A 15292-nucleotide genomic window follows, 5' to 3' on the forward strand; every position below is an offset into this window, starting at 1 on the left:
ACTCAGGTCCTGCTGAATCCAGAGCCAGTGTTTTATCTACTGTGCCACCTAGCTACTCCATTGGGTCCCAAAAGTCTTAATGCATTTTAGGATAGCTTATAACTATAGCCTTTTTTCAGCTGTTTAAAATTGCACCAAGACTTCTGGGAGATCTGCATGTTTCCATTGTAGTGTCCACTGAGCTAATTCATCCAGTTATTAATTTACCAAAATATTTCCATTTCTGGGGCATTTTGATGCTTTATGGGGACAAGGGGAAAGAAATCTATAAAATGGGAGGCTTGGACTAATAAGATGATCTCTGGGGTCTCTTCTAGTTCTAATTACCATGACCTTATGAATATTTGACATCAGAACTGCCCCAGAAAAATCCCTGACATATGGCGACCGAATCAACCATCCCCTAGTTCCATTTTCCTGAAATACAAAATAGTGGTCTCATTTCTTTTACCTTTAAAAGCAGCTGGTACTTTGTGATTCTCTGGACAGGTTTTAAGAGGTAAGCATCCAGGGAGAGTTTGTGGTCCAACTTTCGCTGACATTCCTTTTTAAAAAAAAGAAAGGTAAAGAAAAGGAAAAAGAGAGAGAAAGGAGAGTCATTTCAATCCTAGCTTCTTCAACTGTGGCTCACCATCCCATATGGGGTCATGTAACTGAATGTGGGGGTCATGAAAAATTTGGCAACAGTAAAAGGTTAGGCTTATTTTATATACCTATATACCTGGGGATGAGTAAAAGTTTCATGGGCAAAAAGGAGTCAAGAGTGGAAAAAGTTTAAGAAGCCCTGGTGTAGACAAGCACAGATCGAACAGGCCCTTGGCTACTGTAAAGCAGCTGCAGGGCTGATTAGTTTTTATCATTTAATTGTCCTGTTCTCTGGTGTTTACAGTGAAAGGGGGGGAGGGGAGGGGGAGGATCAGGAAATAAGGTAGAAGTGGGATGGCTGGTTCTACTGGAGAGCTCAGGAGGTGGGGAGATTTGTCCATAGCCTTTTATGAGAAAGTCTGCCAGGAGGCAAGAGAATTTTATGTTCTTCTGAAAAGAGCAGAGGCCTGGTCCTGGTAAGAAGAATTCACACCCTTCTCAGGGGTCCTGGGGTCTGGTGGAAAGCACACAGCTGAAATGGTGTCCATTCTTGCTCAGATCAGGTTTCAAGATACCTCCTATCACCAAGGCAAAGATGGCTGATTTTGTTCCATAGCTATATCCCCTCCTCAGCTGCTTTCTTTCCATAGAGACTGAAAGGAAGGCTGAAGTAATGATGGTAAGCCCAAAGTCCAATTTATTTTCTCTTCTGCTTTCATCAAGGCTTTATATCTCTTCTCCAAAATACACTGGACCTTTTTAATCAAGTCAGTCATATTGGCCCTAAGACAAATTCTGAGGTTCTTTCCATAGTGATGGTGGTGGTGGTGATGAAAAAAAAATAATGACATCATGGAGTAGTGGCTAGAAAATGGCCTTGAAACCAATAAGACTTTGTGCTAAAGTCCTACCTTTGATACATACTGGTTGTTTGACCTGGGCAAGTCACTTAAACTTCAAGTTTATTTTTCATCTCTACTATCAAGAGATTATTATCCTCACCTACTATCTCTACTTTATGTGTTGTCTGGGAAAAACAGACCAGATACTTTTAAACAAATATGGCAATATTGACCCAGGACCAAACTTCTCTGGGTAGATAGATGAAAAGCTCTGGATTTCTTTAAATATTGATGATTATGATGATGGAACTCCCCAAGGCTATATAAGTTGCAGAGAGAGCATTGATCTCCAGTGGTAGAAGGAATCTCCTCACTAGGATTTCCTTACACCAATGAAGTCACAGGTTTGGGCCAAACAAACAAATGACATTAATATATTTTTTGTAAATTTATATAATATTTTGTGAAGTTTTATTTCTTTCCTTCCTTCTTTCTTTCTTCATTTCTATCATCCATGTTTATCTGTCTCTCTACTATCTGTTCTATCTACCTATCACTTATTTATTCTATCCTGTCTTTCCTTCTTTTTGTTCTCTTTATTTTTTCCTTCTCTTTCTTCTTTGTCTTTTGTCTTCCTTCCTTCCCTTTCCTTCCTTTATTTTTTCTTCCCTCTTTCCTTCCTTTCTTTTTTCTTTCTTCCTTCCATCTAGGTTTATTTATCTATCTCTCTATCTGTTCTACCTACCTACCTATCTCTTATCTATTTATATACCTGTTCCATCCATCCATCCGTCCGTCCATCCATCCATCCATGTCTATCCTCTCTCTGTCTCTGTCTCTCATTTCACTTAAGTCCTACAACAACCCTGTGAGGTAGATGGCATAAATATTACTACCCTCACCTTATAGATGAGGAAATAGTCTCAGGTGAAATCCCTTGGCCAGGATTACAGAGCTAGTAAGTATTGAGAGGCCAGAGCTTGAGCCTCTCTACTATCTGGGAAAGAACTATGCTTTGCTGGCTTATGATACTCAATGATTTGTATCCAACTCTACCTGAAAGAAGATGCTGTCTCCACACTGTCTCCACAGTGTTTCAGACCGGGGCTTATTTTGACAGTATTTTTCATAGACTTGAAGGTCCTCTTTCTAAAAAAAAGGAGAAAAAAAGAAAACAACAAAAAACAATTTAGTGAATAGGTTTCAGAAAGTAGATAGTTGGAAAGTCAGAAAAGTTGATCAATCAGCAAAGATTTATTAATCACCTTCTGTGTGCCACGTACTGTTCTAGGCACTAGGGAGACAAAGACCAAAAAAAGAGAATGAAACAAAGGAGCATATGTTCTAAGCCACTGGTGTCAAACTCAAATAGAAATGGGGACCACTGGACCACAGCTAAGGATCCCTGCAGGTCCAGGTTAACTTAGAAAACCACACATTAACATTATCTATGTTTTATTGTATTTCTATTTATTTGGTTAAATATTTCCCATTTACATTTTTTTTTTTTAGTGAGGCAATTGGGGTTAAGTGACTTGCCCAAGGTCACACAGCTAGTAAGTGTTAAGTGTCTGAGACCGGATTTGAACCTAGGTACTCCTGACTCCAGGGCCGGTGCTCTATCCACTGCACCACCTAGCTGCCCCTCCCATTTACATTTTAATCTGGTTTGGCACCTCAGGCTGCACACACCTTGAGGCCTGCTCTGTTCTAAGCAATGTTGTTAATTCTAAACTAACCATTCTTATCCTATTATCCCTGATAGTTTCTGGAAATGGGGGGGGGGGGGATATGATATGTCTCTGTCTCTCTGTCTTGCTATGGCACCTAGCTGCCCCTCCACCCCCACCATGGCTCCCTAGTCACCTTCAATCCTCTTGTCACATTTGGAGATGGGTATTTCAACTGAGTTTAATGCTGGCCCTGGAGCTCAGAAGCAGATTTCTTTAGAAGGGCCAGTATATAGAGGGATGAAAGGCAGCTAGGTGACATAATATATATGGAGGGCTACATCGGGAGTCAGGAAAACTCACGTTCAGATCCGACCTTAGACACTTATTAGCTGTGTGACCCTGGGCAAGTCGCTTGATCTCCATGGAAACCTTGGAAACCCAGCTCTAAAAAAGGACCAACAGACAGAGAAATCTTGCCTGGCCCTGTGACCACAGACTCTCCCCTTCCACTTCCACATTTCTTATAGCTTCCAACCCTCCACTGACAGATAAAAAGTGGTTTGGAGACAGCCAAGTAACTAAAAGAAGCAGAGCCACAATGGGCAGGAAACACATTGGCTTGGCTCCTCAGCTTTTCCTTAGAAGTGTTGGTGCCAGGCAGGGGCCTGGCTCTGCCACTTGTCTCAGCTGGGTGACCTGGGCAATGTCCCTGCCCTCTCTAGGCATCATTGGTTCCATCATTTTAAAAACTAGAGCGGGGACAGCTAGGTGGTGAAGTGGGTGAAACACTGCCTCTGGATTCAGAAGAACCTGAGTTCAAATCCAGCCTCAGACACTTGATACTTACTAGTTGTGTGACCCTGGGCAAGTCACTTAACCCTCATTGCCCCGACAAAAAAAACAAAAACAAAAAAAGAAGCCGTGGGTTTCTCCCTGAAGTGGGGACTCAAGCTGGCTGACTTGAACAATGAGCTCCCAATGACAACTCTGCACTGGGCCCAGCTGGGCCCCTCAGAGTAAGGGAGACCTAAATCAGAACACCACCTTAGATGCTCACTAGCAGTGTGACCATGGACAAACCGAGTTCTCTCTCCCAGTGGCCTCCAAGGTCCCTTCCAGTTCTAAATCTATGATCCTAGGTGTCTCCCATCTGGGAAGTGGGACACATCTCCTGAAAGGCAGGCTTATAAAGCAATGCCTGGCACATAGTAGGTATTTAATTGCCTGATGGACTGAAGGAAATCGATGACGGCTTATTACCCAGAACCTCAGATGTATGTGAAGGCAGCTCCTTGGGCTGTTTGCTGCAGAGCTGAGCTGGAGGGGGAGGGGAGCTCCCAGACTGTCTAATCCAACCCATATCAGGACAGATCTAGAACATCCTCCAGTGGCCCTCCGATCCTGGTTCTAGAGCAAGCCTCTTCCTCGCTGGGAGCCACCAGTTTCTAGCCCCAGGGCTCCGCCCCTTTGTCTGCAGACCCACGATGAGAAGGAATCTGAGCCCAGGCCAGGTAGCCGTTCTACTTTAGGTTGGTTCCACTTTGTGGTTCTGGTTGTTGTTGCTGCTGCTGCTGGTGGTGTTTTTAAATCTGGAAATGCTGTGGCCCCTCATGTGTCCAGTCCTTCTATTGGTCAGTGCAGAAGCTGTGCCCCAATCTCTTTCTCACCTGGGCCATTCACCTGTGCTCCAGTAAATGAGGTCTAAGTAGGTGGTGAAGGGACTTGCCCAGAAAATGAATAAAAGGGCCAGGATTTGAAGACGGGCCATAAGACTCATACGGGAAGGAACCTTAGAGATCATCCGATCCAATCTCCCACATTTTACAGAGGAAGATACCAAGGTCAAGAGCAAGGAAGACACTTGCCTGATCCACCAACCAGCCAACACCCATTTATCAAGCACTGACTTTCTGCCCAAGCACCAGGAATACTGAGACAAAAAGGAAACAGCTCCTTCAAGTGACCTCTAAAAGGCGTGCTCTCCTGCCTAGAGACTTGTCCCTGCTTGGTCTGACCAACAAGATGTGAAACAAGATGGCTAAGCATCTACTCCTACACTAAGCAGATAGGCACAGAGAGGATAGTGTTGGACTTGGAGTTAGGAAGACCCAAGTTCAAATCCTGCCCAGACAGTGACTGTGTAACCCTGGGCAAGTCACTTAACTACTGTTTGCCTCAATTTCCTCATCTGTAAAATGGGGATAATAATAGCACCTATCTCCCAGGTTTGTTGTTGTTGTTGTTTTTGTTTTGAGGTAATCAGGGTTAAGTGACTTACTTGGTCAGGGTCACACAGCTAGTATGAGTCTGAAGTCAGATTTGAACTCAGGTCCACCTGACTCCAGGGCCAATGCTCTATCCACCATACCACCTAGCTGCCCCTACCCAGGGTTGTTTTGAGGATCAAATGAGATAACATAAAGTTTTTTTTGTTTTGTTTTGTTTTGTTTTTAGTGAGGCAATTGGGGTTAAGTGACTTGCCCAGGGTCACACAGCTAGTAAGTGTTAAGTGTCTGAGGCCGGATTTGAACCCAGGTACTCCTGACTCCAGGGCTGGTGCTCTATCCACTGTGCCACCTAGCTGCCCCGAGATAACATAAAGTTTTTAAAGTGCTTTATAAATATAAAACTTTAAAGGTTTATGTGAATTTTATTATTGCTGCTGTTGTTATAATAACATCTCTGACCCAATGACCTCCCTTGATCTGGGCATCAGCTTTTGACTATGGTCTCCTGAGAGGACATTAACATTTTTAGGAGCTTTGTCAGATGACTGACTCAGATTGAATTTATGGTCAATTAGAAGCCACAGGTCACTCAACTGCACTCTCTATCAAGAGGAAAATAATTTAAGCTGTTGGGAAGGAAGGATGGGCCAAGGTCAGGCCTGTACAAAATTCAAGCCTCCAGGGATGTCGCAATTGGAGTTCCTGATTCAGAGATTTTCTCTAGTTTTCTAGAGCAGAGACCTCCTGGAAGCTGGGCCAGGTCCAGTATCCAATGCAGCTGAATTGTAGGGAGCAGAAGCAGGAAGAGTTTGGGACAGACAACACATGATAGTGGAAGGGACCCAACTTTAATTTTAGCTCTTCTTACACTTGTGTGACTTCAGGCAAGGTACTTAAACTCCGGGCTTCTGATCCCACATCTGCAAAAATGAGGGAGTTTATTAGACTCTCAACTTGGACCCAGGAGACCTGAGTTCCAACTCCAGCTCTACCACTTACTATGGGCAAGTCGCCTAATCTCCTCAGGACTCATTTTCCTCATCTCCCTGGAAGGGACCACCATTTTGTTCAACTCCCTCAGGGAGCTGAGAATGGTGTTTGAAATGGTATTTGAGGGGCAGCTAGGTGGCGCAGTGGATAAAGCACCGGTCCTGGATTCAGGAGTACCTGAGTTCAAATCAGGCCTCAGACACTTGACACTTACTAGTTGTGTGACCTTGGGCAAGTCATTTAACCCCCATTGCTCCACAAAAACAAACAAACCAAAAAAAGAAAGAAAGAAAGAAAAAGAAATGGTATTTGAAAAACGGGCAAGGGAATATGTTCATGGAGATTAGGACTAGAAGGGCCCTCTATTTTGTCCCAGAATCATATTGCTGTTTCACAAGAAGACTTTCTTGAGAAGCTGTTGCAATAAATATGTAAGTCATCCAGAAGGAGGGAGAGGAAAACAATGGTTTTCTGCTTTTGTTTTTTTTTGGTGAGGCAATTGGGGTTAAATGACTTGCCCAAAGTCACACAGCTAGTAAGTGTCAAGGGTCTGAGGTCGGATTTGAACTCAGGTCCTCCTGAATCCAGGGCCCGTGTTCTATCCACTGCGCCACAGAGCTGCCCTGAAAACAATGGTTTTCAATACTCTGAAACCTGCTTGTGTTGGTGATTCATTACATCTTGAAGGACAAAAATAATTGATCACAAGTGCTCTCAGACAAGAACTTTTGAAAGAAGTTCTTTTAAATTCCCATTTTAGCCTAAGTCCTACTTGCTTCCCAGAATGGGAGGCAACAAAAGGGCGTTAGCCCCTCTCATCCCGACATTCACTAGGTTCACATCTTGTCATCTTTGTCAATTTGCTGGGGATGTGATATCTCCAAGTGCTTTTGGTTTCCATTTCTCTATTCTCTGCCCTGCTCCCCCGTCCTCTAGACTGCTGGGCCCCATTATCTGGACTGCTGTTAGATCCCAGACACCCTCCTAGGCCTCATTGCCCTGTCCTTGAACTCTTAGGACTTGGGGGCCTCTCTTGCCACTGAATACTCTTAAATGAGTTCTCTTCCCTAATTAGTGTATGAGCTTTCTTGGTTTTCTCTTTGTATCCCCAAAGCTTAGCATAATACTTAGTAATAGTAGATAATAGGCACTTAATAAAGGCCTAATTTTTCATTCATTTATAATTAGTAGTGATTTGGAGCATTATTTCCCCACATAATTGTTAAGAGTTTGCAGCCTTCTTTGGAGAGCACTTCCTTCATATCTTTTGACCACTTATCAATTGGGGAATGACTTTTGGTCTGAGATAGTTCTGTTAGCTGCCTATGTGTCTTAGATAACAGACCCTTATCAAACACATTTGATAAGGTAAAGATTGACACAAGAGTCACACTTGGGCTTTCTTGTCTCTCAGTGGAGGGCTCTCTCTAACCCACTGCTAAAAGGGCAGGTGGGGCAGGGAGTTGGTCTAATTGTGGTTTCTGGTCCCATCATCCCCCTCTGAGAGGAGGATGTGTAAAAGGGCTCAGCATCCTGTTTGTACTGAAAGGCAGATCAATTTATGGAGATAACTGGCAAGAACAGATCATATAGAGAGCTCTGGAGGAGACCTAAGAGACACTCCATCCAGACTTGTTATTTTATAAATGAGGATTGTTGTTGTAGTTTGTCCTTCCTTCTTCTTCTTCTTCTTCTTTTTTTTTTTTTGTGAGGGTGCCCAGGGTCACACAGGTAGTAAGTGTTAAGTGTCTGAGGCCGGATTTGAACTCAGGTCCTCCTGAATCCAGGGCTGGTGCTTTATCCACTGTGCCACCTAGCTGCCCCTTGTCCTTCATTCTTTTTTTTTTTTTTTTTTTGCGGGGCAATGGGGCTTAAGTGACTTGCCCGGGGTCACATAGCTAGTAAGTGTCAAGTGTCTGAGGCCGGATTTGAACTCAGGTCCTCCTGAATCCAGGGCTGGTGCTTTATCCACTGTGCCACCTAGCTGCCCCCCATCCTTCATTCTTGAAGAGGACATCAGGGCGATGTCATTACTTTCCCTGAATCAGATTTAAGTGATGGAGGGCTGTACAAGGTCACCAGCCTCACTCTCTCCTCCAGGGCCATCTGGGTCCAATGGCAATATCAAGATAACTGGAGATGGCCTTAGATGTTTAAGGCAATTGGGGGTAAGTGACTTGCCCAAGGTCACACAGCTAGTAAGTGTCTGAGGTAAGGAAATCAATCCTGGAAGAAGTAAGGTCTGTGGCCCAAGGTCACCCAGGTGCAAAATGGCAGAGCCTGGATATCCTCTGACTCTAGAGACAGGGCCTTTCCAACTGCCTGCCAATGTCTCGTTGGCACAGGGGCCAACACTACTGGGGGAAAGAGGAAACATTTTCTTGGCCCAACTATGAGATCTATGGTGTCCTTCATTACTTCTCATTGCTCAAATAAAAGTAACACACATATGTCCCTTGCAAACCTTCAAGTTCCAAATAAATGTCAGACTGTAAGCTCCTTGAGGGCAGGGACTGTCTTTCACATCTTTTCGAAATATTAAGTCTCATACTTAGGTTAAAGAAAGTGACTTCACATGTGCAAGATGGGCAACACGAGGTTGGAAGGCAGCCCATGTGAAGAAGATCTGGGGTTGTTAGTGGACTTCAGCTCAGTATGAACCAATGGTACAACATAGAATCCACAAAAAGTTAATATGAACTCATGGTGTATTAAGAGAGGTCCAGGGCCCAGGACTAGGGAGGGTCTAGTCTGATGGCCCAGTTATACAACCTCTGGAGCACTGTGTTCAGTTCTGGGAACTGTATTTGATTTAGGAAGGATATGGACCGTCAGGAAGGTGATCAACATGACAGAAGGCCATTGAGAGGTCATTCCACAAGGAATGGTGGAAGGGACGGGAATAATGAAGATCACTTAGGGGCCAGGCATCAGAGCTGCCCCCCAAAAGGAAGGTGGAATAAGGAGAGTGTGGCCCTTGGATACCAGGCTCCCCGAGGCTGCTCATTATTTCACTCCAAATAGTGAGAACAATGGGTCTCCAGCCCTGCCTTAACCCCATCTTTGCTTCCTCTTCTCTAGTCTTTAACCTCAGTTGCTGCTGTTCCCTGAGGCAAAGGCCATGGAGTTGAGACTCTGTGGTTTAGGGGAGGCCAGACTAGACAGACCCTGGCATTGTCCCAGGGCTCCTTTGAGCCACTTTCCAGGGTCAAAAGCTCAACTACCCCCTTGGCATCTCAGTGGCGAAGCAATGGGGGTTGGGAGTAGCTGCACTCATCCTGGGAGAGTCAGGACAGGCTTTGTATCTTATCTTTCAACCCACGTGCAATGACATCCCAAGCCCTTCATAGTTTCCTTTTCATTTTTTCTTTTCCACACCAAACCCTCTCTTTTTGTATTTCCCATCTGTATGCATTTATAATGTAGACAGTCCTGATCAGTGTACATACACACATATATGTATCTGTGGTATGTGCATATACATATGTACATAGATACATACATACACATATACATATATACAGTTGTGTGTATATATGTATATAGGTGTGCATGTATATGTGGCTCTCCAGTCCCTAACAGAGTCAGCTTTATGTCATCCAGGTTTTAAAAAATTTTATTGCAAACATTGAGATTATTCCCAGCATTCCATTCTCTTCCCAATCCTCTGTTCCCTTCCCTGTTATCTCTGAAGATGCTATCAGCTACACTAAGTTTTTGCTTGTTTGTTTTTAAGCGCAGGGCTTTTATAATGGCCTAGGAGGTCCTGTCCCCCTCAATGCTAATGGAGTTCATGTGAAACTAGCAGTTTCAGGAATACAACAGTACTGGGAGCTCACAGTCAGGACCATTCCCAACATTTAGGCAGAAGTTTGGCTTTCTGCTCCAATTTAAATTGATATCTCTCCCTAGATAATCCCTGGTCTTTTTTTAGTTGAAGCAACAATTCAGGCTACTGGAAATGTTTGGATAAAGAATCGAGCAGAGCATGTTACACCAGGTCTGCTCTTGGTCAGGCACAGAGAAAGGAATCGGTGGGAAGAGCAGTTTCTTGGCACACCCCTTGGGGCTTGATGAGGTGTGTAGGACATAAACTTCACTCTCTGGAAAGGTGCCTGGAAAGACTGATGGCCCTCTTTAATCTCCATCTTCTCTGCCCAGAATTTTTCTTGCTCCTTTTGTCTGTTGCTCCTGTGGTTCTGATCATTTCTTGGATCAGCTCTTGAGGTCCCTACTCCTAACTTTCAATCCTACAGACTGGGAGTGTCCCTTTAAGAACTCAGGTGTGACTCAAGTCTTCTTCCTCAAAGAAATTGTTCTTGGAGCTGGGAGGAAATGGCTCTCTCTCTCTCTCTCTGACCTACAAATTCCAGGATGCCAATCAGTTCCCCTATTACACTAAAGAGAGGTGGGTCCCCAGAACTGGACACAGTCCTCCCGGGGTGACCAGATCCAAGCAAAGGAGCACCACTTGTTCCCTCATGTTGGGTATTACATCTTTTTCAATTTCTACTGCATTAACATCAAACTGATCTGCATAACTACTAGTAGTAGTCTGCATAATTTTCTTTCTATTACCATTAGAAAATCAATGAAAACAAACTTATTTTTAGGTCTCTAGTATGTCTCTGGTTTTCCATGATTCATCTATGTTTCTTGACTGGAATTGGTCATCTTCTTTCAGCCATTTCAAAACACTTGGGTGTAAATGGTTCAGGTCAAAGACATCTGATCTCTTTCAGAAAGTCTATGTGCTTTCTTGCTATCCCCACCCATCTTGAGTTTCTATTCCTTCTGCTTCATTTTTTTTTTTTGCGGGGCAATGGGGTTTAAGTGACTTGCCCAGGGTCACACAGCTGGTAAGTGTCAAGTGTCTGAGGGCAGATTTGAACTCAGGTACTCCTGAATCCAGGGCCAGTGCTTTATCCACTGTGCCACCTAGCTGCCCCCTCCTTCTGCATCATTTTTGGTCTGCCCTTTCCAGTCTGAAGACCATTTCTTGATAGAAAAGAAAATCAAAATTGGCAACAAGTTGTGCCATTTCCCTTCTGTCCAAGGTCCACCAGCAAAACTCTGATTAGCAGGGTCCCAGGAACTCTAGCAGAGAAATGTCCAGGTGAAGAGGGGAGGGCTCATAGAGAACTCAGCCTTTGTCTTAAGGTTTTATGGAGAACTCAGCCTTTGCTGCTCTTGTGACCTCATCAAGCCCAAACCTTTAGTATATTCTGTGCTCGGAGCCCTTGCAGAGATATACCCAGCATGGCCAACAGAAACACACATAGCCAAGGAAAGCTACCTGGATGGCAAGGCTCCACAGAATGGGCTTGTTCTCCCCCTCAGATATCTCTCAGGGATCTGCCTCGTTCTCCCTTTTAACAAGAGTCCCCTCTGCAGCACAAAGGCCAGGTCTTGGGTTAACTCAGAATTTATCAGCTGGGGTTGGCTCTCCAGGGAGGAGAGAGAGGCTGGGGCCCTCATGGGAACTATGGGCAACAGCTGCTCCCTTCTGGCTCCACAGGGTGATTGCCCAGCCTTCTTGACTAGCTAATGGCATCTATCATCTCTTAATATTAAGCCATTTGCCCTGTCAGTGAACTTTCAACATCCTTGTTTTTATTCTTATCTAAAAGAAACCCTCAAATCTCGGGATCGGGGTAGGGAGACCTTAGAAATTATTAAGCCCTGAAATCTGCCTCAGACATGAAACTATTTACATCGTCCCTAACATTCTTCTCTGTGTCTTAAGCCACCCTCCTCCTGTACCTTGGACTCTTGTTACAGTAAGTCCCACCCCCCAGGGACAGCTAGGTGGTGCAGTGGATAGAGCACTGGCCCTAGATTCAGGAGGACCTGAGTTCAAATCTGGCCTCAGACACTTAATACTTACTAGCTGTGTGACCCTGGGCAAGTCACTTAACCCCAATTGCCTCACCAAAAAAAAAAAAAAGGTAAAACAAAACAAAACAATAAGTTCCCCCCACACACACACACACACAAAGCCCGCCATCTTCTAGACGTCTCTCTGTTTCTGTTGAGAATAGCACCATTCCTTCAGTCTCCTAGGTTAGTATCCCAGGCTCACTCTCCCTCATCCCCATATCCAATCTGTGGCCAGTGACTGTCTTTTCTGTCTCCATACACGCTCTAGTCCTTATTCTTTCCACTCGACAGCTGCTGGCCTAGCACAGGTCATGATCACTCGTTGTCTGAACTGTTGCAACAGCCTTTTCATTGGACTCTGTGCTTCCAGAACCTTGACCAGCCCTGGCAGCTTCCTCTTACTTCCAAGATCAAACACAAAGTCTTCTGTTTGCCATTTAAAGTCCCTCACAATCTTGTCCCTTTTTACCTTTCCGACCCTCTTTATTTCCTTCCATGAACCCTCTATCATTTGGGAACATTGGCATACTTGCCTCACACATTTTTTTCCCCTTCAAACACTCTTCAGTTCAATCAGCTTAGTCCTCTTATCTTACATGTGACTGACAGAGAGGTACACACAAGAGAGATAGAGTCAGACAGATAGACAGAGGGAGGGGGGAAGGAGAGAGGGAGAGAGAGAGAGAGGGAGAGAGAGAGGGAGAGGGAGAGGGAGAGGGAGAGGGAGAGAGAGAGGGAGAGGGAGAGGGAGAGGGAGAGGGACAGGGAGAGGGAGAGGGAGAGGGAGAGGGAGAGGGAGAGGGAGAGGGACAGGGAGAGGGAGAGGGAGAGGGACAGGGAGAGAGAGAGGTGGAAAGGAGAGAGACACAGAGAAAGTAAAAGAGAAACAGATTGTCCTGAGATTTCTGAGCAAGAGTTATGAATGGTTCAGTAGACAAATCACATTTCTTCCTTTCTTTGACTTCCCTGGAGTATCTATCCCTCATTAGGGTCACTGGGTCAAAGGTTTGATGAATAGTTGAATGACTTTTCTGGACTAATTCCAAATTGTTTTCCAGAATCCTTGGGCTAACTCATTGCTACACCGATTCCTAGAAGAAGTCAGAAGAGTTACCAGTTCCATTCTGGGCTCTACAATTTCGGAAAGACCTTGATAACTCGGAGAATGTCCAAAGGAAGACAGACAATGAGGATGGGGCAAGACTTGAGTCTGTCATGTGAGGGAGTGGGAGGATGCTCAGCCCAGGTCTTAGAGAAGACTTCAGGGAGGGGGACTCCATGTTATTGTGTTCCCACATGGGGAAAGATAGATGAGACTTGTCCTGCTTGGTCCCAGAGGGCAGGACCAGGAACAATAGATGGAAGTTGCTAAGAGACCAATTTAGGCCTGAAGTCATGGAAAAACTTCTCATCACTTAGAGCTGGAATGGGTGGTGCTGAGAGGAGGGGGGTCATCAGAGGTATTCAAGGAAAATGACCATTTGTCAAGCTTCCCACTTTTAAATTCTGTGATTTCCAAGAAATGGGATTAAATAGAAATCTGAAAAGAGAGAATGGGAAAGGCATATGCATGACCCACATGTACACATATGTACACATATATGTACATTATGGGGGGGGGTGAGCTGGGGTCAGGGGTAAAGGTGAGTGAGTTGAAATGCTGGGTCAGAGCTTTCCCTTGTCAGCTACCAGGTGGCATTCTGGCCCAGAACAGATTGATTGTTGCCTAGGATGGAGTTGGATGAGTGGACAAATGTAGGGCCTTGGGGCTGGGGGAAAAGGTCACAAGTATATGCTAGAACTACAAAAGTCAGGTATTCATTACTGAAGGAGTATTTGTATGTTAAAAAAATTTCCTAAACAAGATCTGTCACTCTACACTGTCTAAGCAAGAAACAATGTGTTCTCAGCACAGGGACGGGCGCCATTTTAAAGCCGCTGCTATTTTTAATCACAAAAGACTGATTATGTAGGTTATACCATTCACCAGGGCTTTGAAACCAGTGTTATGAGCATGATTTTGGCTCAGGTGCCTCTGGATTATTCACAAGAGGCTGGTATCTGACTTAAACTCCTTCCCCACCCCCTGCAGAAAGCCCAGTGGCCTCCCACCAACCAGCCGTGGAAGGCCATACCAATTCATCCTATTATTAGTCTAAATAAAATAGAAACAGGAAGGCAAATACTTTTCAGGAACATCATGTCCCAGGCTCAGGTGAAGAATCTAAGGGAAGCTTGTTGGATCTGTGGCATCCTAATAGTTAATCCCACCATTCCTACTTATACTAGCAATTTCCCCTGCATTTATTTTGTTTTTATTTTTCATGTAGTTATCAGGGGGAGAGGCGGATTTGATATCTCCCTACCTCTCCCAGCTCAGTTTGGCTTGGACTGACACCAACTACTGAACTATCTTTTTAAAAATTTTATTTTATTTTTGGTGGGGCAATGAGGGTTAAGTGATTTGCCCAAGGTCACACAGCTAGTAAGTGTCAAGTGTCTGAAACTGGATTTGAACTCAGGTCCTCCAGAATCCAGGGCTGGTGTTTTATCCACTGCACCACCTAGCTGCCCCCTGAAGTATCTTTTTAATTCAGGGTGCCAGGGCTGGGGGGTGAGGGTTGGGGTGAGGGGGAGAGGGAGAAGAAGAGTTTGGGGGAGGGGGAGGGGTTGAATCTGATCAATCATTTTTCATCTTTGCTCCAGCAGGCATTGCTTTTCCTAGATGAATCAGAAAAAAGTGTTCACATCTCATAAGGTTATCACAAGGCATTAAAACCTTTTTAGCACACTAATGCCACATTATCTTTATTATGTCAACTGAACTGGGAGTGGAGGAAACAATTCCCTCCTCTCTTACAATTATTTGTGAGTTATCTCCCTTTATAGAATGTAAGCTCTCTCAGGGGAAGGGCCTGTTTCATTTTTGCCTCTATCCCTAGCACCCAGCACAGTGCCTGACATGGAGCAGATGTCTAATAAATGCTTGGTGATTGATATATAATCTATTTATCTACCCTTTTTGTATATACTTGTATATGTACCCATTGTCTCCCCAATAGACTCTAAGATCCTGGAGGGCAAGATCTGTTTC

At 44.5% G+C, this 15292-nt stretch overlaps 1 protein-coding gene across 5 annotated transcripts in view; it reads right to left on the bottom strand.

Moving 5' to 3' along the window:
• MCF2L2 (MCF.2 cell line derived transforming sequence-like 2) overlaps positions 1-15292 on the bottom strand; it is a 375955-nt gene that overhangs the window by 72306 nt on the left and 288357 nt on the right. For all 5 annotated transcript variants that reach the window (XM_043992226.1, XM_043992225.1, XM_043992228.1 and 2 more), the window contains exons 19-20: positions 2484-2576; positions 452-544 (exon numbers count right to left, since the gene is read on the bottom strand). In XM_043992226.1, the coding sequence (XP_043848161.1) occupies positions 452-544; positions 2484-2576 (186 nt within the window). The remainder of the gene's footprint in view (positions 1-451; positions 545-2483; positions 2577-15292) is intronic.

This window comes from Dromiciops gliroides, chromosome 3, assembly GCF_019393635.1.
Source record: "Dromiciops gliroides isolate mDroGli1 chromosome 3, mDroGli1.pri, whole genome shotgun sequence".
NCBI classification, from domain to species: domain Eukaryota; kingdom Metazoa; phylum Chordata; class Mammalia; order Microbiotheria; family Microbiotheriidae; genus Dromiciops; species Dromiciops gliroides.